Source organism: Hippopotamus amphibius, chromosome 2, assembly GCF_030028045.1.
Source record: "Hippopotamus amphibius kiboko isolate mHipAmp2 chromosome 2, mHipAmp2.hap2, whole genome shotgun sequence".
NCBI classification, from domain to species: Eukaryota; Metazoa; Chordata; class Mammalia; order Artiodactyla; family Hippopotamidae; genus Hippopotamus; species Hippopotamus amphibius.
Window position 1 is genome coordinate 164915940 of NC_080187.1, and position 23875 is coordinate 164939814.

Consider the following 23875-nt stretch of genomic DNA (forward strand, 5'->3'; position numbering starts at 1 on the left):
GTGGAATCAGGCTTCCTGACCTCAAACTATACTACAAGGCCACAGTGATCAAGACAGTATGGTACTGGCACAAAAACAGAAATATAGATCAATGGAACAGGATAGAAAGCCCAGAGATGAACTATGGTCAACTAATCTATGACAAAGGAGGCAAGGATATACAATGGAGAAAAGGCAGCCTCTTCAATAAGTGGTGCTGGGAAAACTGGACAGCAACATGTAAAAGAATGAAATTAGAACACTCCCTAACACCATACACAAAAATAAACTCCAAATGGATTAAAGACCTAAATGTAAGGCCAGTCACTATAAAACTCCTAGAGGAAAACATAGGAAGAACACTCTTTGACAGAAATCACAGCAAGATCTTTTTTGATCCACCCCCTAGAGTAATGGAAATAAAAATAAATAAGTGGGATGTAATGAAACTTCAAAGCTTCTGCACAGCAAAGGAAACTATATAAGCAAGACAAAAAGACAACCCTCAGAATGGGAGAAAATATTTGCAAATGAATCAACAGACAAAGGATTAATCTCCAAAATATATAAACAAGTTCATTCAGCTCAATAACAAAAAAACAATCAACCCAATCAAAAAATGGGCAGAAGACCTAAATAGGCATTTCTCCAAAGAAGACATACAGATGGCCCAGAGACACATGAAAAGCTGCTCAACATCACTAATTATTAGAGAAATGCAAATCAAAACTACAATGAGGTATCACCTCACACTGGTGAGAATGGGCATCATCAGAAAATCTACAAACAGTAAATGCTGGAGAGGGTGTGAAGAAAAGGGAACACTCTTGCATTGTTGGTGGGAATGTAAATTGATACAGCCACTATGGAGAACAGTATGCAGGTTCCTTGAAAAACTAAAAACAGAGTTACCATATGACCCAGAAATCCCACTCCTGGGCATATACCCAGAAAACACCATCATTCAAAAAGACACATGCACTCCAATGTTCACTGCAGCACTATTTACAATAGCCAGGACATGGAAGCAACCTAAATGTCCATCAACAGACAAATGGATAAAGAAGATGTGGTACATATATACAATGGAATATTACTCAGCTGTAAAAAGGAATGAAACTGGGACATTTGTAGAGACATGGATGGACCTAGAGACTGTCATACAGAGTGATGTGAGTCAGAAAGAGAAAAGCAAATATCGTATATCAACACATATGCAGAATATAGAAAAATGGTACAAATCAACCAGTTTGCAAGGCAAAAACAGAGACACAGATGTAGCGAACAAACATATGGACAGCAAGTGGCAAAAGCGGGGCAGCTTTGGGGGGAATGATTTGGGAGATTGGGATTGCCATACATACATTACTAATAAGAAAAAAAATACCAAACTGTACACTCTAAATATACACAGTTTATTGTCTGTTAACTGTATCTCAATAAAAGTTCTTAAAAAAAAAAAAAAAGGAAAAACAAAAACAAAAACAAAAAAAACAAGCCAGGATTCTGCATACTTTCTACTTAATGTCACAGCTACAGTTACAGCCATCCTTAACATGAAACAACTGTCCAAGGACCCCTATTACTTCCGTCTGGTAGATACTTCCCTCTGGTAGTTACACAAAAAAGGAAATGGGAAAAGTTTCTCTGTGTTGTCAGACACAAAAGAATACTCAAGCATCTTTGCTTTATCAGTGAAACACTGGCCAAGTTTAAACCACAATAATGACTTCAATATCCTAGTACCTTTCTGTCCTTTCTTTCTTATTACTTCCTTTCCTGATCTCTTTTCAGATTCAGGCCTGGAGTTAAACCAGATGCTCTGTTTTTCTTTATTAGTCCTTACTTCCCTATTTAGGTGCCATAAAAATCATAAATGAAACCTGTTGTTGTACTCCATTTGGATTGAATAGTCAAATTTTGCCTCTCCCCTCATTCTATGTTTTGAAAGTAAGAATCCTGATTCTCTATGTTCATTTTGTTGAGAATGAAAAATTAATATGAAGGGACAAAATCAGGGCAAGGCCCCATCTGTCCCCTTAGGAAGCACCTGAACCACTGACAGGGAAGTAAAACTGGCAGCCTGAGTCCACAGCTTCAATCATTCCTAGAGTGTGGGTGAGCCTACAAATAGGCTGAGAACACACTTCTCACTCAGGCAAAAAGATCTATCCAAAGTAAACAAGGGCTTTGAACTGAGAAGAAACGGGAAGATCAGAGATGAGAAACCTAGTAAATATCCTACTGAAAAGTTCTAGGGAAGAAGGACATGTAACTGATAGGTGACGAAGCCTAACATTGCCAAAGGGGAGAGCCATGTGAAGAAATAGTTAATGATGAAACAAATGAGAAGGGGAGATGACATGCTGGTTCCTGCATCCAGACCAGAGCAAGATGTGACTGAAAGGCCTAAAACCTGAGGAGGGGATTCAAGGAATTCATGACCAAGAATAGGAAAGTGCCTTCATCTTCCAAAGGTACCAGGACTAGGGCTGATCCAAGAAGCCAATCACTGATATAGAGCAGAAGATAACCTGGCTCAGTTATATACAGTCAGAGGAGGCCTTTCCTGAGTCAGGTTAGAAAAGAAGCTCTGAGAAGCAGGGCCCTTCCAGATTGAGAAACTGCTCCAAGCCAAAACTATACAGAACAAGAAGTGAGAGTATCAGTGGTTAACACTGGACAACAATAACTCTTCTTTATATATATATGTTGGTTGCTTTACTTCTATTGTTTTCTTGATAAAACTACCCATTTAAACCTTCTGGTCATGAAGTAGTTTTATCAGGTGTAAAGCGTCCCTACACCTCTGTTAACAGGGACCAGCACACATGAGTAAGCTGGTGACATGTCAGACCTACTCTAACGCTTGAGAAATCTGGCATAAGTGGCTTGGGGTGAGGGATTAGCGAAGCTGGTTCCAGTCTAGAAAACTGTAATAGCTTTCTGTCTTAGATATCTACAATAGCAACATGTAAAAAAAAAAAAAAAACTTACAATATTCAAAGCTGCATATATAAAGAACTCGGTTATCACGGTGAGTTGGAAGAACTCATGTAACTCATCACAGACAACTGGCAGAAAAAGCAGGCCATTTTGAGTAGGAAGAAACAACCAGCAATTCACATTCCTAAGCCGTTTCTAACTCCTGAGAACTGTGCCCTTCCAGTGTGACTGCAGGGTTTCTCCTGTGACATGGAACCTAAAGGAATCCGTGAAATCTGGCCTCTTGTAACGATACTTGAATGGTCAACACTGTTTAACACTCAGCTTTGTCCTCTAAGTTGCAACTTTGATTGCCTTAAACAAAACACTGTAAAACAGTATCTGAAAGTAATCGAAATGTCTAATGTTCTAACCATCTTGCTTATGACCATAAGTCAAAAGTAGGTCTGTAACTAAAAGCTCTGACATTTTGAAAGTTGGAACTACATCTTACATAATCTTGGTTCTCAGCATCTAACCAATGCCCACACACATAGTAAGTAGCCGCTTAAGTATCTGCTGCTGAAGATGACAAAAAGTCCAATGACATTCTAAAAGCACAACAATAATTATCTGATGCCAGTTCAATAAATAATTGTTAAGTGAGTGAATAAATGCAGTGAGCAAAAGAAATCCCTGCTAGGTTAAACAAACGGAGCTATTTACTAGCTAATGCTGCCTCAGAAAAGTATTTCAGAGGACTAGGCTTTAGTTATATATCTATTTCCTTGTCGACTAATCTATAGTTTTAAAAGGGAAAGGAGAATTCAAAACTAGGCTTAACATGCTTGACTCTGTCATCTCAGATTAAGGTCCCAAAGAAACCTAAGAACAACAACTGAGATATTATATAGAAACTTTGCCTCGTGTTTAGAGAGTTTTTAAGGAAAAAATTGTGTCTTAGGTGCCTGGAAGACTACTGTCCTGTGCAACTGAATTCATTAGTGTTCTTTATTCATGCGTGCTCCACAGAGGCCTAATAAGGTGTTTTTAAACATGAGACTTGCTAAGCACCAGGTGATACAAAAATCATGGAGAGAAATCAATAAGGTCAGATGCCAAAAGTGACAAAAAACATTCAGTAACATCAGCTACAGTTAATGCATAGTCTGAAAGCTTTTCCACAGAAGGCAATAAATTTCTTTGGTATATTTAGATATGGCTAACTTAATCATCTTTAGAACATCATTTAATATTTTATCTCTTTGCCTAAGTGCCTGGGAACTTCTGAAATTTAATATATCACACTATAAAAATAAATGAGGGAGGTAATTTATATTAGGTATATAATGTCAAAGGAAGAAAACAGACAATTTCCTTAGAAACTGTTTAAACTATGAATGACTAAAAGAAAGTCATTTAAAGTAATTTTCTCATGCCTCCATACATCTTAAGAATCAGAAGACCTCTGATCTATAACCACTGCCAAATAAGAAGGATTTAGATATGCTCCAACTAAGTACAGATGCCTTACATCTAAATATTAGTAATTATTTAAAGTTAAGCATTAAATTTTTCAACAGTTTACTTCAAAGTGAACTATTATAATGACTGGTATAATAATTGTGTGTATAGAATACTGTTTAAAATCAAGTGGGTTATAAATTAGGAGATATGTTTTTATTATATTGACTTTATATTGAGATAGCACTAGTAATAAAATTTCTTATATATTTTTTTCCACAACACATTGGCCGATACTTAATAAACCTCTATTGCCTCAAACATTAAATACAGAAAAGAATTTGGCTGTTAATTATCCTGTTAAACACTGGAAAAAATACACCCATTATAGCTTCTTGTATAATCACTTGCCATTTGAGAAATGATGTATCAAACTCCTTTGGCTCTTCCCATGAGAGGTACTTAGGGGGCTCAAGAAATTTTTCTCATTTTATATAGGATTAAGCAGAGCTTAGCCCACACTCAAAAGCAAAATTCTTTAGGAAACCAAAGGCTGAGAACATTCCTTATTCAGAAGTGAAATTCCATTGTTAGGGAAATCACTAATACCAACTATCAAGGGAAAACGTCTCATTCCTACTGCAGGATCAGCTAAAGTGAAACTGCTTCTTTAGTTGCTAGGAAACAACCAACTCATTATATGTCATTATCAGAGCCCTAGAGAAGAAACTGGCATCTGCTTCACATTTGGGGATACTGAAGAATGAACTACAAGCATGGAAACTGCTGCCAAAATCCCTGGTCTCCAGGGTTTACACTGTAACCACAGCAGGTGCTGACACCAGACTCGCCTTTGAAGTTTTCCTTTCCATACTCTTCTTCTCCTAACTAAAATTATTTTTCCAATATCCCACGTTTTTAAAGTCAAAGATTCTAAGACAAGACTTCCTCATTTGAGTTAGACTAATTATATCTATGTTGAGCACAACCTAAGGGCAAAAAATATTACTCGGGAATCAACAAATAACAGAAAAATTTTAAATTATTAGTTATTCATTGAGTGAAACATACTAGATGTTTATGCCTTTAATTATTTAAAGTCAAAATGGAAAATAAAAGGAAATTGCTTCCAAAATCAGGAGAATAAAAAGAAAAGCATACCAATAAATCTAGTACTCAAAATGACATTCTAGCATTTATCTGCCTAGTTTTCCTAATTGATCATAAAGTCTAACTTCCGTTTTTATGGGCTGGCATGCTTTTTTGCAATGCATTACAAAATGCATTCATGAACATACAACATATTTATTCACTAATCTCTTCCCTTCCTTTTAGCAAATGAGGTTCGAAGGAGGTGGGGTGATATCATGCAGATAAATTACTAGACACTGACAACTGAAACCATGAGATTCCCTATACAACTGCTTCTGTATCCAGAAAACTAAGTTATCCTTCAGGAGAAGCTGCAGATGTTGGTAAAAGAAGTTGACAAACTACCTTCCTTCACAAAATTACAAGGAATGATCCTGGCAGAGCTCCCCCGTCCTAACATAACTCTTTGCCACATCTCCCACTCTAATGCTTACCCCATTTCAATTATTCATACCTGCCACTCTTGGCTTAATAATGTTCCCTTGATACTACTTCATACCTTTATTCTGAAACAACTCAGTTCCATTCCACTACCGTGACTACCTTCTCCCAGCCTGACTCATGTGTGTCTTATGAAACATCACTTCCGCTAAAGGTTGTCAGATTCAGCAAAAAAAAAAAAAAAGTAGAGGACACTAACTCAGTTAAGTTTGAATACCAGATACACAATGAATACTTTTTTAGTGTGATTATGCCCCAAGCAATATTTGGGACATAGCCACACTGAAAAAATTATTCACTGTGTATCAGATATTCAAACTTTAAGTATATCCTGCATTTTATCTAGCAACTCTATTACCACCCCACCATGAGATAACTTGAACCTTGACATTTTTCTCACTTTAATAGAAACCTGCCTTTCCTTGGACTTCCCTGCTGGTGCAGTGGTTAAGAATGCACCTGTGAATGCAGGGGACATGGGTTCGATCCCTGGGCCGGGAAGATCCCACATGCTGCAGAGCAACTAAGCTGGTGTGCCACAACTACTGAGCCTGAGCACCACAATTACCGAAACCCACACACTCTAGGGCCCGAGTGCCGCAACTACTGAGCCCACCTGCTACAACCACTGAAGCCCACACACCTAGAGCCCATGCTCCGCAACAAGAGAAGCCACCACAAAGAAAAGCCCACACACCACAACAAAGAGTAGCCCCTGCTCGCCACAACTAGAGAAAGCCAGTGCACAGCAACGAAGACCCAATGCAGTCAAAAATAATAAATTTAAAAAAAGAAAAGAAACCTACCTTTCCTCAACAATACCGCATTTCCAAATTCCATAGGAAGGAAAGAAGGGAGGGAGGGAGGAAGGCTCACCTTTTCTAATGTCCCTCCTTCCCTGAACAAAATCAATTTATCTGTCACTTTTTACACCCGTTCCTCCCAAGCTACTAAATCACTTCTTCCCCATAAGAGGTGATTTTCACTTATGTGATACCTCCAATTTTACATTGCCTCCTGATCCCTCCTGACTCCCTTTCTTCCAGGAAACCAGGCCTGGAACTCAATGTTTCCTTCACTGATGCCCTGGAGGTTTTCCCCCTTCGGACTTTCTGCCATGCCACTCCTGGATCCAAAAACAGGTTTGTCCATGTCAGCTTTCAGATTTCAGAGAGTTTCTAAAGACAGTCATAAAAACTCAGCAAACCTAAAGAATCATGATGTTTAGCATTCAGTGGGCCTTTGCTGTTACACACGGATGGTTTTATCTCTTCATCTATTTTTATCCCTCTGAATGCAGTTAAAAAGCACTGCCTCTGGCCCATGGTATGCCAAAGCTTGATTTCAGAACCACCAGCATTATGTAGACTCACTCGGGATAATCTATTAAAAATGTAAAATCCTTGGCCCTCCCTTGGACCTACTAAAGGAAAATATTCAAATGGGGGAGTGGAACAGGAAGGTTATAAATCTGAACTTTCAACTAGCTCCCCAGATAATTTTTATAAATACTGAAATTTGTGAACCACATGTGCTCTATTGAGTAAACTCACTATCTTTTTCCTTCCACTGAGAAGATCACGGAAATAATTTTGGTTAACCTCCTTTTAGTGTCAGGTATGATGGCATTCCCTCATCTGTTCTTTCCATTCTACTTACCAAACTTGGAACTAGAGACTTATTTTCCAAAAATAATTCATAACCTTTTAACCCTATTCCCTTTTGCCCCTTTCATAATATTCCTCTCTCAATAATCTTCTCCTTCACTGTATCCTATACTTTGGAAAAGGTAATGGCTGTCTCATTTGGAAAACAAATTTAAAGGGTTTTCATTTGATACCATTCCTCCTCAAGCGTCCATCCTGTTTTCCTTTCCTTTTCCCCAGCCTGTTGAATGGCCTATTTTATATAATGAGCAGAATACACCTCTACCTCCAAGGTCATGCTATAAATCCATTCTTATACCCCTATAACGTATAAGAATATAACGTAACTTTTTTCATTCACTGTTCTACTAAAGGATCACAAATGGCTACCTACCATCTATTATTTCTTGCCATTTTTCAATCCTCTGTTTCACTGACCTAACTGACCTATCATTCTTAAAACGCCGCAAACGAGTGGTTCCTAAACTTGTCTACACACTGGAATCAGTTGAAAAGCTCCAAAAATGCTGATGCCTGGCTTACACACCAACAATTAATTTAATCTGTCTGAAGTGTGACCTGAAATTTGAAAATTTTAAAAAATTCCCAAATGATACTAATATGCAGATATATTGAGAAACCATGGCTGCACTTTTTTATGACATTAGTATCCTTGGTTCTTTTCCTACTTGAACCACTTCTTTTCCTCTTTACTAACTCCTTTCCTCACAAAATTACCACCCCAAACTAGGAATATTAACCAAAGAGAGGTCTTCAAGCCATTACTCTTCTCTTACCATAATTAATATAATTCAAGTCATGATAGGAGAAGAGATGTCTCGGGGAGGATGGTGGTGGTGATGACAGTAATAATGATACTTAACATAAACAAATCTAACATCCTACTTATTATAAGATGTATCATTATTTTATACAGCAAGAAGAGAGGGAAAAACACCTAAGATAGGAAGAGTCTAATAGAAGAACCCTACCCTACATAAAGTTGGGATCCCGAAAGACTAAACTTTCTTAAACTAAAGGTAAAAAAATATAAATCCTCAAGTTAGAAATAAATTTCAAGGAAATGTGCATTTCTCCAGGCCCTGGCAGAAGGCAGAAAAACACTACCTAAAGACAATGAATCAGAAATTGGTATGCGTGGAGCTTTCCAATCTGAATTCTTACTACTAGAGTGGTCCCAAAAGCCTCTAACAGAAAATTCTATTTAAAGTTGCCTCAGGTTGGGGTTGGGGCTTCCCTAGTGGCGCAGTGGTTATGAATCCGCCTGCCAATGCAGGGGACATGGGTTCAATCCCTGGGTCAGGAAGATCCCACATGCAACTAAGCCCATGTGCCACAACTACTGAGCCTGTGCTCTAGAGCTTCCAAGCCACAACTACTGAGCCCACGCACCACAACTACTGAAACCCACATGCCTAGAGCCCATGCTCTGCAACAAGAGAAACCACTGCAATGAGAAGCCCACACACTGCAACAAAGAGTAGCCCCTGCTAGGCACAACTAGAGAAAGCCTGTGCACAGCAACGAAGACCCAACACAGCCAAAAACAAATAAATACATAATAAAATAAATCTAAATAAATAAATAAAGTGGAAACAAAAAAATATAAACTTGCCTCAGGTTGAAAATGCCCCAAATGAATGGAGGCACAACACATCTCTGAAAGAACCAGAGTTCAAGCCATGGATAAAGGAATTCTAAGAAGCGATCACTTGCAAGATGCATCCTGATTTGAGAAATGTTAAAATATGGAAAATATCTAATTTGTATTAAGACTGATAAAACACAATAATAACAGGGCACATTTATATGACACTTACTATGCTTTCTGAGCATATTACACATATTAACTCATTTAATCTTCACAATGTGGTAGTTACCATAAACCCCATAACAGAGATAAGAAAACTAAAGCCCAGAGAGGATTTTGCCGAAGGACATGCAGCTATTAGGTGTGCAGTAGGGATTGGACTCAGACAGATGTGGCTCCGTAGTCCATGCCCTTAGCTACTGAGCTATGGACATAAATTCTGGAGAACATCAATATCTACAGGGTAGGCAGAGAAAAAGAACACAGATATAAAGGAATTCATGAAAGCTGCCAGAGAGAAAAGACACATTACCCACAAAGGAACAATTACAGAAATGTGGCAGATTTCTTATTGGAAACAATGAAAAGCACAAGACAATGGAACAGCACCTTTAAAAGGCTGAAGAAAAAAATGCCAACACAGAATTCTACATTCAGTGAAAATATGAAGGGAAAATAAATACATTTCCAACAAATAAAAGTTAAAAAAAACTCTTCATCAAAAGACCCACACCACAAAAAAAAACTAAAAAAAGTTCTTCAGATAAAGAAAAATGATGGATGAAACTCAGATCTAAGGGAATGAAAAGCACAGAAATAACAAAGTTGTGGGTAAATATATGAAAGATTATTTTCTTAATTTCTTTAAAATATGACTATTTGAATAAATTTATAGCACTGTGAGCATTTATGAGATTATAGCATTTATGAGATTTAATAATGTATATGTACTTTAAATACATCACAAAAATACACAAAGGATGGGAGGTAGTAAATGAACAATACTGTTACAAGGTAATTAATCATATGTTAACAATATAAACCTTAAGAAGATTGTGAAAGGAAAGCACACTGTTATCTCTAAAATAGCCCTAGAATAATAATAGGAAGAGGTTTAGCTTAAAAGCCAATAAAAGAATTTAAATGGAATTCAAGAACTATTTCATTAATCCAAAAGAATACAGTAAAAGAAAAGCAGTGGAAGAAAAAAACAGATGGAACAAATAAGAAAAAAAGTCAAAATGGTAGATTTAAACCCAACCATATAAATAATTACAGTAAGTGTAAATGGATTCAGCAAACCAAATTAAAAGGTAAAGATTACTACTTAGACTTCAGATTGGTTAAAATAGCAAGACATAACTAAATGTTGTCTACAAAGATCCACCTTAAGTATAATGAAATAGAAGGTTAAAAGTAAAAGGATAAAAAAGATATTGTCTGGAAACAGTATGCACAAGAAAACTAACATGACTACATTAATATCAAATAAAGAAGACTTTCATAACAATAAATAGGTCAATTCACTAGGAAGACATAATTCTAAACAAGTGATTAGAGCTTCAAAATATATGAAGCAAAAACTAAAATAAAGAAATGAACAAATTCACAACCATAGCTGGAGATTTCAACACTCCTCTCCCAGTAATTGATAGAATAACCAGACAAAAAAAATAAAATAAAATCAGTAAGAATACAAAAGATTTGAACAATACTGTCAACCCAACCTAAATGATATTTATAGAACATGAACTACAACTGCAAAATACACATTTTTTTCCTAAAAGCACAATGGAACAATCACAAAGATAGATCATATCTGGTCCAAAAAATAAGTCTCAAAAAATTTTAAAAGACTGACATCTTGCAGAGTAAATTCTCTAATCAAAATAAAATTACACTAGAAATCAATCCCATTAAGTTATTAAGAAGATTCCCTAGTGTTTAGAAATTAAACAACATACTACAAGTATCCATAGGTAAAGGAAAAGGAAATTAGAAATTATTTTGAATTGAATGACAATGAAAACAACATATCAGAATTTGCAGGATTTTGAGCAATGACTAGAGATAAATCTATAGCCATAACTACTTATATTAAAAAACAAGAAATGTTTAAAATCAATCATATAAGTTTCTACCTTAAGAAGACTGAAAAAGAAGAGCTAATAAAATCTGAAAAAAATATTAATGGTAGGAGCAGAAAATAATGAAATAAGAAATAACCATAAAATACAGAAAATTTTAAGGGCAAAAAGTTGATCCTTTGAAAAAATTAACAAAACTGAAAAATCCCTAGCGAGAAAAATCAAGAATAAAAGAGAGAAAATACAAATTGCTAACATTAGGAATTCAGAGGGAACACTGCTATATCCTGTATCCTATCAGAAAAGGTAATGAGGCAATATTATGAACAAAGTTCATATATGTATTCTACAAATCAGGTGAAATGAACAAATTCCTGTAAAACACAACAAAACTGAAACAAGATAAAATTAAAGATCTGAACAGAATTTGTCCTCAGAAACATTCTCCCCACCCTCAGTGGTGGTGGTGCAGGGTGGGGCAAGAACCACTACTTCAGCCCTAGGTTTTCTTGGTAAATTCGACGAAATACAAACTTTAAACCAAAGCTAATACTCTTTCACAAAACAGAAGAGAAGGGAAGTACCTCCAAACTAATTTTATGAGGCCAAGATAGTTATCATGCAATATCTGAAAAAGACATTACAGGAAAACTAATTTAGAAACCAATATTCTTCATAAATATTGATCTAAAACTCCTTAATAAAATACTGGCAAATTGAATCCAGCAGTATATTAAAAGTAATTATACTGTTATTTATTGTAATTAAAATATCATGACCAAGAAGAATTTATCTCAGGAATGCAAGTTTGGTCTAAGATCAGAAAATTAATCAATGTATTATAAATCACCACATGAATAGAATAAAGGAGAAAAACCACACGATCATTTCAACAAATAAAAAAAAAAAAGCAGTTGAAAAGTTCAGGGCCCATTCAGGTCAAAACCTCTCAGCAAACAAAGGAAAAGGAAAGAATGTCTTCAATCAATAAAAATCTACAGCTATCATCTTTTTTTTTTTTAAGGTCTTTATTGGAATATAATTGCTTTACACTGCTGTGCCAAGTTTTGCTGTACAACAAAGTGAATCAGCTATATTTATACAAATATCTCCATATCCCCTCCCTCCTGCGACTCCTTCCCACCTTCCCTAACCCAGCCCTCCAAGTCATCACCCAGCATCGTGTTGAACTGCCTGTGTTATGCAGTAGCTTCCCACTAGCTATCTATTTTACATTTGGTAGTGTATATATGTCAGTGCTACTCTCTCACTTCGTCCTGGCTTCCCCTTCACTCACACCCCCAAGTCCCTTCTCTACATCTGAATATTTATTCTTGCCCTATCACTGGGTTCATCTGTACCATTGTTTTAGATTCCACATATATGACTTATCCACATATATGACTTAGCATATGGTATTTGTTTTTCTCTTTCTGGCTTACTTCACTCTGCAGATGACAGACTCTAGGTCCATCCACATCACCACAAATAACTCAATTTCATTCCTTCTTATGGTTGAGTAATATTCCATTGTGTATATGTGCCACGCCTTCTTTATCCATCCATCTATTGATGGACATTTAGGTTGCTTCCATGTCCTGGCTATTGTAAACAGTGCTGCAATGAACATTGTGGTACATGTTTCTTTCTGGATTATGGTTTTCTCTGGGTATATGCCCAGTAGTCGGATTGCTGGGTCATATACTAGTTCCATTTTTAGTATTTTAAGGAACCTCCATACTGTTTTCCAAAGTGGCTGTACCAATTTACATTCTCACCAACAGTGCAGGAGAGTTCCCTTTTATCCACACCCTCTCCAACATTTGTGGTTTCTAGATGTTTTGATGATGGCCATTCTGACCAGTGTCAGGTGATACCTCACTGTGGCTTGGACTTGCATTTCTCTAATGATTAGTGATGTTGAGCATCTTTTCATATGTTTATTGGCCATCTGCATGTCTTCTTTGGAGAAATGTCTATTTAGGTCTTCTGCCCATTTGTGGATTGGGTTATTTGCTTTTTTGGTAGTAAGCTGGATGAGCTGCTTGTATATTTTGGAGATTAATCCTAGGTTAATTGCTTCATTGGCAAATATTTTCTCTCATTCTGAGGGTTGCCTTCTTGTCTTGTTTATGGTTTCTTTTGCTGTGCAAAAGCTTTTAAGTTTCATGAGATCCCATTTGTTTCTTCTTGATTTTATTTCCATTATTCTAGGAGGTGGGTCAAAAAGGATCTTGCTTTGGTGGATGTCATAGAGTGTTCTGCCTAAGTTTTCCTCTAAGTGTCTGGCCTTACATTTGGTCTTTAATCCATTTTGAGTCTATTTTTGTGTATGGCGTTAGGAAGTGTTCTAACTTCATTCTTTTACATGTAACTGTCCAATTTTCCCAGCATCCCTTATTGAAGAGGCTTTTTTCCATTGTATACTCGTGCTTCCTTTGTCAAAGATAAGGTGCCCATATATGCATGGGTTTATGTCTGGGCTCTCTATTCTGTTCCACTGATCTATATTTCTGTTCTTCTGCTAGTACCATACTGTCTTGATCACTGTGGCCTTGTAGTATAGTTTGAAGTCAGGAAGCCTGATTCTACCAGCTCCGTCTTTCCTTCTCAAGACTGCTTTGGCTATTCAGGGTCTTTTGCATTTCCATACAAATCATAAAATTTCTTGTTCTAGTTCTGTGAAAAATGCCATTGGTAATTTGACAGGGATTGCATTGAATCTGTAAATTGCTTTGGGTAGTATAGTCATTTTCACAATGTTGATTCTGCCAATCCAAGGACATGGTACGTCCCTCCATCTGTTTGTGTCATCTTTGATCTCTTTCATCAGTGTCTCATAGTTTTCTGCATACAGGTCTTTCGCTTCCTTAGGCAGGTTTATTCCTAGATATTTTACTCTTTTTGTTGCAGTGGTAAATGGGAGTGTTTCCTTAATTTCTCTTTGTGCTCTTTCATTGTTAGTGTATAGGAATTCAAGAGATTTCTGCGCATTAATTTTGTATCCTGCTACTTTACTGAATTCATCGATTAGTGCTCACAGTTTTCTGGTAGCATCTTTAGGGTTTTCTATGTATAATATCATGTCGTCTGCAAAGAGTGACAATTTTACTTCTTCTTTTCCAACTTGGATTCCTTTTATTTCATTTTCTTCTCACATTGCTGTAGCTAACACTTCCAAAACTATGTTGAATAATAGTGGTGAGAGTGGACACCCTTGTCTTGTTCCTGTTCTTAGAGGGAATGCTTTCAGTTTTTCACCATTTAGAATGATATTGACTGTTGGTTTGTCATTTATGGCTTTTATTATGTTGAGATAATTTCCTTCTATGCCCATTTTCTGGAGAGCTTTTATCATAAATGGATGTTGAATTTTGTCAAAAGCTTTTTCTGCATCTATTGAGGTGATCATATGGTTTTTATCCTTCAATTTGTTAATATGATGTATCACATTGATTGACTTGCATATATTGAAGAATCCTTGCATTCCAGGGATAAACCCCACTTGATCATGGTGTATGGTGTTTTGACTGTGCTGTTGGATTGTGTTTGCTAGTATTTTGTTGAGGATTTTTGCATCTACTGTCACCAGTGATAGTGACCTGTAATTTTCTTTTTTGTGACATCTTTGCCTGGTTTTGATATCAGGGTGATGGTGGCTTCACCCTGATACCAATGAGTATTGGGTAGAATGAGTTTGGGAGTGTTCCTCCTTCTGTTATATTTTGGAAGAGTTTGAGAAGGACAGGTGTTAGCTCTTCTCTAAATGTTCAATAGAATTTGCCTGTGAAGCCATCTGGGCCTGGGCTTTTGTTTGTTGGGAGATTTTTAATCACAGTCTCAATTTCAGTACTTGTGATTGGTGTGTTCATATGTTCTATTTTTTCCTGGTTCAGTCTTGGAAGATGGTACTTTTCTAAGAATTTATTCATTTCTTCCAGGTTATCCAATTTATTGGCATATAGTTGCTTCTAGTAGTCTCTCATGATCTTTTGTATTTCTGTGGTGTTGGTTGTTACTTCTCCTTTTTCATTTCTAATTCTGTTGATTTGCATCTTCTCCCACTTTTCCTGATGAGTCTGGCTAATGGTTTATCAATTTTGTTTATCCTCTCAAAGAACCAGCTTTTAGTTTTATCGATCTTTGCTATTGTTTCCTTCATTTCTTTTTTGTTTATTTCTGATCTGATCTTTATGATTTCTTTCCTTCTGCTGACTTTGGGGTTTTTTTGTTCTTCTTTCTCTAATTGTTTTAGGTGTAAGATTAGGCTGTTTATTCGATATTTTTCTTGTTTCTTGAGGTAGGACTGTATTGCTGTAAATGTCCCTCTTAGAACTGCTTTTACTACATCCCATAGGTTTTGGGTTATTGTGTTTTCATTGTCATTTGTTTCTAGGTATTTTTTTATTTCCTCTTTGATTTCTTCAGTGATTTCTTCGTTGTTTAATAACATATTGTTGAGCCTCCATGTGGTTGTATTTTTTAGTTTTTTTCCTGTAATTGATAACTAGTCTCATGGCACTGCAGTCAGAGAAGATGCTTGATAATCAATGACCTCAATTTTCTTGAATTTACCAAGGCTTGATTTGTGACCCAAGGTGTAATCTATCCTGGAGAATGTTCCGTGTGCACTTGAGAAGAAAGTATATTCTGTAGTTTTTGGATGGAATGTCCTACAAATATCAATTAACTCAAGATGGTCTAATGTGTCATTTAGAGCTTGTGTTTCCTTATTTGTTTTCTGTTGGGATGATCTGTTCATTGGTATAAGTGGGTGTTAAAGGCTCCTACTATTATTGTGTTACTGTCGATGTCCCCTTTTATGGCTGCTAGCATTTGCCTTATGTATTGAGGAGCTGCTATGTTGGGTTTAAAGATATTTACAATTGTTATATCTTCTTCTTGGGTTGATCCCCTGATCATTATGTAGTGTCCTTCCTTGTCTCTTGTAATAGTCTTCACTTTAAAGTCTAATTTGTCTGATATGAATATTGCTACTCCGGCTTTCTTTTGACTTCCATTTGCATGGAATGTCTTTTTCCATCCCCTTACTTTCAGTCTGTATGTGTCCCTATGTCTGAAGTAGGTTTCTTGTAGACAGCATATATAAGGGTCTTGTTTTTGTATGCATTCAGCCAGCCTGTGTCTTTTGGTTGGAGCATTTAATCCATTTACATTTAAGGTAATTATTGGCATATATGTTCCTATTACCACTTTCTTAATTGTTTTGGGTTTGTTTTTGTAGGTCTTTTCCTTGTCTTGTGTTTCCTGCCTAGAGAAGTTCCTTTAGCAATTGTTGTAAGGCTGGTTTGGTTCATCTTTCCTTTTTTTTTTTTAATTAATTAATTAATTAATTTTATTGGCCATGTTGGGTCTTTTTTTTTTTTTTGCTGTGTGCAGGTTTTCTTTTAGTTGCAGTGAGTGGGGGCTACTCTTCGTTGTGGTGCGCAGGCTCCTCATTGCTGTGGCTTCTCTTGTTGCAGAGCACGGGCTCTAGGCACGTGGGCTTCAGTAGTTGCAGCACATGGGCTCAATAGTTGTGGCTCACGGGCTCTAAAGCACAGGCTCAACAGTTGTGGTGCACGGGCTTAGCTGCTCCGCAGCATGTGGGATCTTCCTGGAGCAGGGATCAAACCCGTGTCTCCTGCATTGGCAGGTGGATTCTCAACCACTGTGCCACCTAGGAAGCCCCTGGTTCATCTTTCTTAATGATGAAATATTTAATGTTAATGTCACTAGATGTGACTTATTTCCCTTTTACTGCACAGCTTTGTAAAGAGAAAAAATATCATCAAATAAGAAAAATAAATCTGGATGAAGACTAGGATGTGTGCTCTCACATTTTCTGTTCAACATTATACTGGTAGTACTAGCCAATTCAATAAGAAGAAAACAAAATGAAAGGAATGCATTTGAAAGAAAGAAATGAAGCTGTTTTACTTGTAGACAATACAATCATGTACATACAAGGTACCAAGAAAGCTACTAAATAACTACTGAAAAACAGAAATTTGGAAGTCATGAATATAAGGTTAGTATACAAAAATCAATAATATATATACTATGTGCTAACAGTAAACAATTTGAAATTAAATACAAAAATAATTCCATTTACAATATCATCAAAGAACATTAAAACACTAAAGATAAATCTAACAACTGAATTACAAGACCTATACACTGAGAACTACATAATATTACTCCAAGAAATTAAAGAAAATCTAAATAAATATAGAAACATACCATGCTCATGGATTAGAAGACTCACTGTTGTCAGAATCTCGATTCACCCAAAACTGATCTATACTGATAGTTCAATACTATCCTAATGAAAATACCAACATGCTTTTCTACACGAATTGATAAGTTGAATATAAAATTTATACAGAAATGCAAAAGAATCTAGAGTAGTCAAAACAATCTTTAGAAAGATCAAAGTTGGAGGACTCTCACTTTCTGATATTAAGCCTTCTCTACAGCTACAATCATCAAGACAGTATAGTTCTACTGTAAGGATTAAACTATTCATGGAATACAACACAGTGTCCAGAGATAGATCCATACACTTACGCTTAATTGATTTTTGTCTAATGTATCAAGTCAATTCAAGGGGGAAAGGGAAGTCTTTTAAACAAATAATGCTAGAACAATTAGATAAACTATTAAAATATGTGTTTTCCAACACCACCAAGCAATTAAGTCAATTCTGACACTATCTATCTGGAGATAGCATCAGATCCCATACATAAAGGGCTGAGTCCCACAAGACTGTACCCAGTTCAGATGCTAATCACAAGTCTAGGCTGTTACATGTGCTTCTGGGATGACTGGCTATAAATCAGAGGTTCACATGACCCCCTCCTCAGGCTCAGTTATGAGCATACTTCATTTTATCACACTTCATAGATACTGCATTTTTCACAAACTGAAGGTTTGTGGCAACCCTGCATCAAGCAAGTCTATCACGACCATTTTCCAAGTAAACATTCACTCACTCTGTGTCTCTGTCACATTTTGGTAATCCTTGCAATATTTCAATCTTTTCCACTATTATCATATTTGTTATTATGATCTGTGATCACTGATTTTTGATGTTACTAGTGCAAAAAGATTATGACTTGCTAAAGGCTCAGGTGATGGTTAACACTTTTTAGCAATAAAGTATTTTTTAATTAAGGTATGTACATTGTTTTTTTAGACATAATGCTATTGCACATTTAATAGACTACAGTATAATGTAAACATAACTCTCATGTGCACTGGCAAACAAAGAAGCTCATGTGACTGCTTTGTTGTGATATTCCCTTCAGTGTGGTGGTCTGGAACCAAACCAACAATATCTGAAGTGTGCCTTTATTTTACTAGGGCAGCTCACAGAACTCACAGAAATGTTTACTTATGTTTACCAGTTTATTATAAAGGGTATTATAAAGGATATAGATGAACAGCCAGATGAAGAGGTAAGTACACAGGACAAGGTTCAGAAAGGCCCTGAGCACAGGAGCTTCTGTCCCCATGGAACTAGAGTACACAACTCACCCGACATGTGGATTAGTTTTACAAGCCAGAAGCTCATCAAATCTTGTTCAAGAGTTTTCACAGAGTTTAATCTGCAGCTCACCCCACTTCCCCTTCCCAGAGGTCAGTAGGTGAGGCTGAAAACTCTAACCCTCTAAATACTTGGCCTTCCTGGTGACCAGTCCCATCCTGAGGCTATCTAGGGGTCCCACCCTAAGTAACCTTACTAGCATGAACTAGCTGTGCTCAAAAAGGGGCTCCTTATGAATGACAAAGGACAATCCTATCACTCAGGAAATTTCAAGGGTTTTAGGAGCTTTGTGTCAGGACCCAAGAACAAAGAATAAATATATTTTCTATTATGACACAACTATGAAAAAACATAAACCTTGATTATTATCTCACTTCACACACAAAAATTAATTCAAGATATACAAGCCAGACCTATAAATCTTTAAGGTAAAAAAATACACGAGAATATCTTTACAACCTTGGGGTAGATAGGCAAAGATTTCCTAGAGAGGACACAAAAAGCATCAAGCATTAAAGAAAATTCTTTTTTGATAAACTGGATTTTATGAAAATTTAAAACTTTAGCTCATCAAAAGGTAAGCCACAGACTGTGAGAAATACATGTATCTGACAATGGACTCATAGCCAGAATATATTAAAACTCTTGCACAACTACAGGAAGAAAAACGAGCCCCCCGCCCAAAAAAAAAGAGAGTGAAACACTTGAACATACACTTCATGAACGAAGATATAGCAATATCTAACATGCACATGAAAAGAGGCTTAATCACTGACCATTAGGGAAGCACGAATTAAAACCATCAGAAGATATCATTTTACACCCACCAGTGAAGAGAATGACAACACAAAAGTTGACAAAGATGTGAAGCAATAGGAACTGTTATGAACAATGTACAAGTAGTTATAGCTGCATTATTCATAATAGCCAAAAACTGGAGACCACCCAAATGTCTATCAACAGAAGAACAAACTGTACTGGGTTATATTCATGCAAAGGAATACTACCCAGCAATAAAAAGGACTCAGCTACTGATACATGCAACAAGGATAACTTTAAAAGCACTAGACTAAGAAAAAGAAACCAGATACAAAAGGCTACATACTATAAGGTCCCCTTTATACGAAGTATAAGAGCACTCATTTATGGTGATAGAAATTACAACAATGATGGCCTATGGGTGTGAGACTGAATACAAGGGAGCCCAAGGAAACTTTCTAGGGGGATAGAAATGTTCTCTATCTTGATTGGGGTATGGTTACATAGTCATATATATTTATCAAAAATCATTGAACTCCACATGTTAGACCTATGCATCTTATACGTTTAACTCAATAAAATACTGTAAGAAAGAGCAAAAAAAAACTTTAAAACAGATTCCAGTTCAAGATGGCAGACTGACCACAAGTATTTATCATCTCCCCACAAAACAGTAACTGGGAAGGGACAGGAGAAGAGCTTCTGGAACACTGGTATTCTATTTATCTTGTCCTGAATGATGAGGATAAAGGTGTTTTCACTCTGGGACAATCCATGTATCTGGACACTTATGATCTGTACCCTCTTCTGTATATGTGTTATATTTAATTTTTTTAAAATCAGCCAATGAATCAGGTACCTTCCACAATCCACTGCTATTCAGAGCATCTATCCATTTCACAAAGGGTGTTAAATTTACCAAATGCTGATCTGTTTTCTAAAGCAAAACAAAAACAAAACACTCCTTAATTAACAGCTCAGATGATTAGCACTGGTTACAGTACTATCTGAAAATATCGGCTTTCAACTCCTATTAAAATGTGCAGATGACAGAAGCAACTTTACAAAAGACTGTACGGCAAACATGCAGTCCAATATCCTAATATGCTAGAGGATACTCTAGGTATCCTCTAAGTATCCCAATAAAATAATAGATTCATTTTGTCACCCCTGACATTCATTCTGATATTTTGTAGTATGTTTGCTAAAAATGTATCTTCAGCACTTATCAGAAAGGTCCTTATCACCAGAAACAGCACTTATCACTAGGTCCTCTGCCAAACTACCAAATTTCCTAAATATTTTTAAGCTGAGCATTTAATAAATGTTGAGAAGAACAATAAATTAAATTAGATGACTCAAGTGTTGAAAGCATGGCTAAAGTCAGAAATCAAAAATGTATGATGCCAGCAATTAACACAATTATTCTACATTCTCCAACAGTATTCAGCAGTAGATAAAAGAGGCTAGGTTATGGTGGGACATTGAGAATACAGAATTGGGATTTTGCCCCTCTTCCCTTCCCCAACACCCCACAAAATAAAAAAATAATATACTTCTGATTCCTTCAGACTTTTGATCTTTTCACCTCTGGTCTCAAAACTTTTTTTTGTTTATAGAAGCAGGTACTAAATCTAAGTGTGAGCTTCAGGTGTAATCCTTTTGCAGCTTAATTATTTGAATTATAGGTTTAATCTCATTCTGTGGGAAACTCCTTTTGCCCCTCTCCTAAGGGCAGGTGCACACTTGCTCTCTCTTCCAGGCTCAGGAACTCATTTGCAGAGACACTTCTGTCCCCTGTTGCAATTTGAGATTTAAAAGGATACCTGAGATTTTAAAAGGACAGAAAAGAGAGAACTCGCTCACCCCTTGCTGGGCATGGGCTATGGGGATTCTATACCCCTGAGCTGGGAACATCAGCCTTGGCCTGGATTTCTGTGTCTCTTCTCACTGACTTGGATCTCTTCACTGACTAAGTGTCTGATCACTGTGGAAAGTGAAAGTATTTCCACCTTGCTGTGGTCATCCACAAAGCCTTAGGAGGAATTCTGAATCATTTCCTGTTGAGAATTCTAACACTAACATAGAAGGGGGGAAATTAATATTGCCAATGAAAAAATTTTGCCTGCTATATCAGTAAACAAAGGATGCTGCAGCCATCAAGCCATCCCATTAGAGCCTCCCAGACGTTTATCCCTGAGGGAACTCAGGATAGAAACAGAATGCCCACCATCTAGCAGTCAGCCTCTGCAGCCAACTCTAATGGTGCACCTTGAAGAAATTCTGGATGAGAAAGCACAGGATACTGGCCCCAGATAACTGAGGGCCCCAAATAGCAAAGGAATGATTTTAGTGAGCTGAGACTCTCGCATCTTCCCATATATAGACAAGCACTCAATTCCTTGAGATGTGTGATTCTCTTTAATTAACAGTAATCTTTTGATGTTCTGACTACCTGGTCTTTGCTGCAAAAACTCTTATACATCCTGGCTCCTCCTTTACCTCTTCAAAGCAGTCCCTTAGAGTTATCTGAGAGACTGCGTCCTGGGATTAAGTCCTCAGTTTTGTCCGCCAAATAAAACAATTCTCAACTTTACAGGTTGTACATTTTTTTTAGTCAACAATATTAAAATCAGAATTCTCCTTCTGGTAATTCCAAATTTCCATTGACTCTGACTTTAAGTATAAACTGAATAAAGATTGCTTTAGAATTTCCTTTAAAAAAATAAAGGCTGGTTTAATCCACAGAAATAAAGGTCAAGATCACAAAGGAATTTGAATGGACAGGGTGTTGTTAGGAGTATAACTGAAATAACCAACTACGGGATCCGAGTGTAAAAGAGGAAGAAATGCAGCCATGAGACTTAAATGTGCTGGGAAAATAGGAGGATTCTGGGACCAAAGATCAAAGAGCACATTTATCAGAACCCAAGCAGCAGAAAAAAGATGAGGTGTTACGATGAAAAAAGAAGAGTTTCAGAGTTCAAGACATATTATATCTACTTACTTTCACAACTGGAAATGAATATAGGAACATCTATGATTAGAACTGTCAAGCTATGCCATGGTGCCTGACCCAAAGTAAAACATGAATAAATAAGGGGTAACTGTTGTAAGTCAGTGGAGAAAATCCAAAGTACTTATAATATTTATCTAGAACAAAATTAACTATAAATTTACAGCTACTAAGAAAATAAAATTTATTCCTATAAATAACATAGAGCCCATCTGATATTTTTAGATTACCCAATCAACTGTTCTCTTCCTTAAGGACAAATTAAAGTTGATTGGACAGATACTATATATATAAATATGTAGCCATATGTACTCAGAGTAAAATAAAATTTCATTTTGCTCTGAAGCAATTTTAAATCATAAGCACTGCAGTTTATATAATTTTTTCTACATCTGAGGAATTTCTACACTGCCCTTATAACTCAATATTGGCCACAACGAAATTAACCATAAATCTAAAGAAGGTACATTACTTATAAAATAGATTTCCTCGTCTTACTGTAGACTCTACAGAGTCTGAAAAGAGAAACAGAACAATATAAAATAAGACATTAGATTTTAGTACTAATAAACAATGGGAAAGAATCAATCATGTGACAGTGAAATTTGGTCTTGGCGCCACACAACTCAGGACAAATTCAGTCTATCAACTGTGTTCTTTCGCAAAACATCTCAAACCTGACTGCAAATTTTAACAACTCTCCAATCAGAAAATATTAACCACAGTGTGCCAGTAATAAAATGATACTTAATGCAATTTTCTTACCTGCCTCAACAGTTTCTCAATGGCTGACATTACCATAAGGCCTCTCCAAACAATGGGTTCAGTCTCTTCAACCAGGAAGCCCATGGACATACTGCAATAGGAAACCAAAAATACAAGTAATTTACATAAGTTAATCAATATTATTCTGAAAAGTAACATAAAGTAAAAAAATTACACTCACCAAGCAATACCATAATTCAAAAGAGGCCGCATTAAGTTGCCTGAAATAAAAGAAAAAAAAAATCTTTTAGGAGAGTAAGTCAAAATACATAAACATACTGCCTGTTTCTTTATCAGAGAGTGTCAAATTAAAAATATAAATAAGCTACTCATCTTGCTACTCTTTAACTTTCAACTAATTCACCTCAATTTGCAACAGTGTAAACATTATACCAAGCATAGAATTAATACACCCAATAGATGCAACATCTAAAAATACATGGGATATAGTTTTATTAAGAAACACTGTCTACAATTTTC

General features: G+C 36.3%; 1 protein-coding gene across 6 annotated transcripts in view; it reads right to left on the reverse strand.

Annotated features, from left to right (window-relative positions):
* NUBPL (NUBP iron-sulfur cluster assembly factor, mitochondrial) overlaps positions 1-23875 on the reverse strand; it is a 218560-nt gene that overhangs the window by 118523 nt on the left and 76162 nt on the right. For all 6 annotated transcript variants that reach the window (XR_009051433.1, XR_009051431.1, XR_009051432.1 and 3 more), the window contains 2 exons: positions 23577-23616; positions 23396-23486 (listed from right to left, as the gene is read on the reverse strand). Coding sequence is in view for 3 of the 6 variants with exons in the window: in XM_057723127.1 (XP_057579110.1) it covers positions 23396-23486; positions 23577-23616 (131 nt within the window). In the remaining 3 variants the exon portion in view is untranslated. The remainder of the gene's footprint in view (positions 1-23395; positions 23487-23576; positions 23617-23875) is intronic.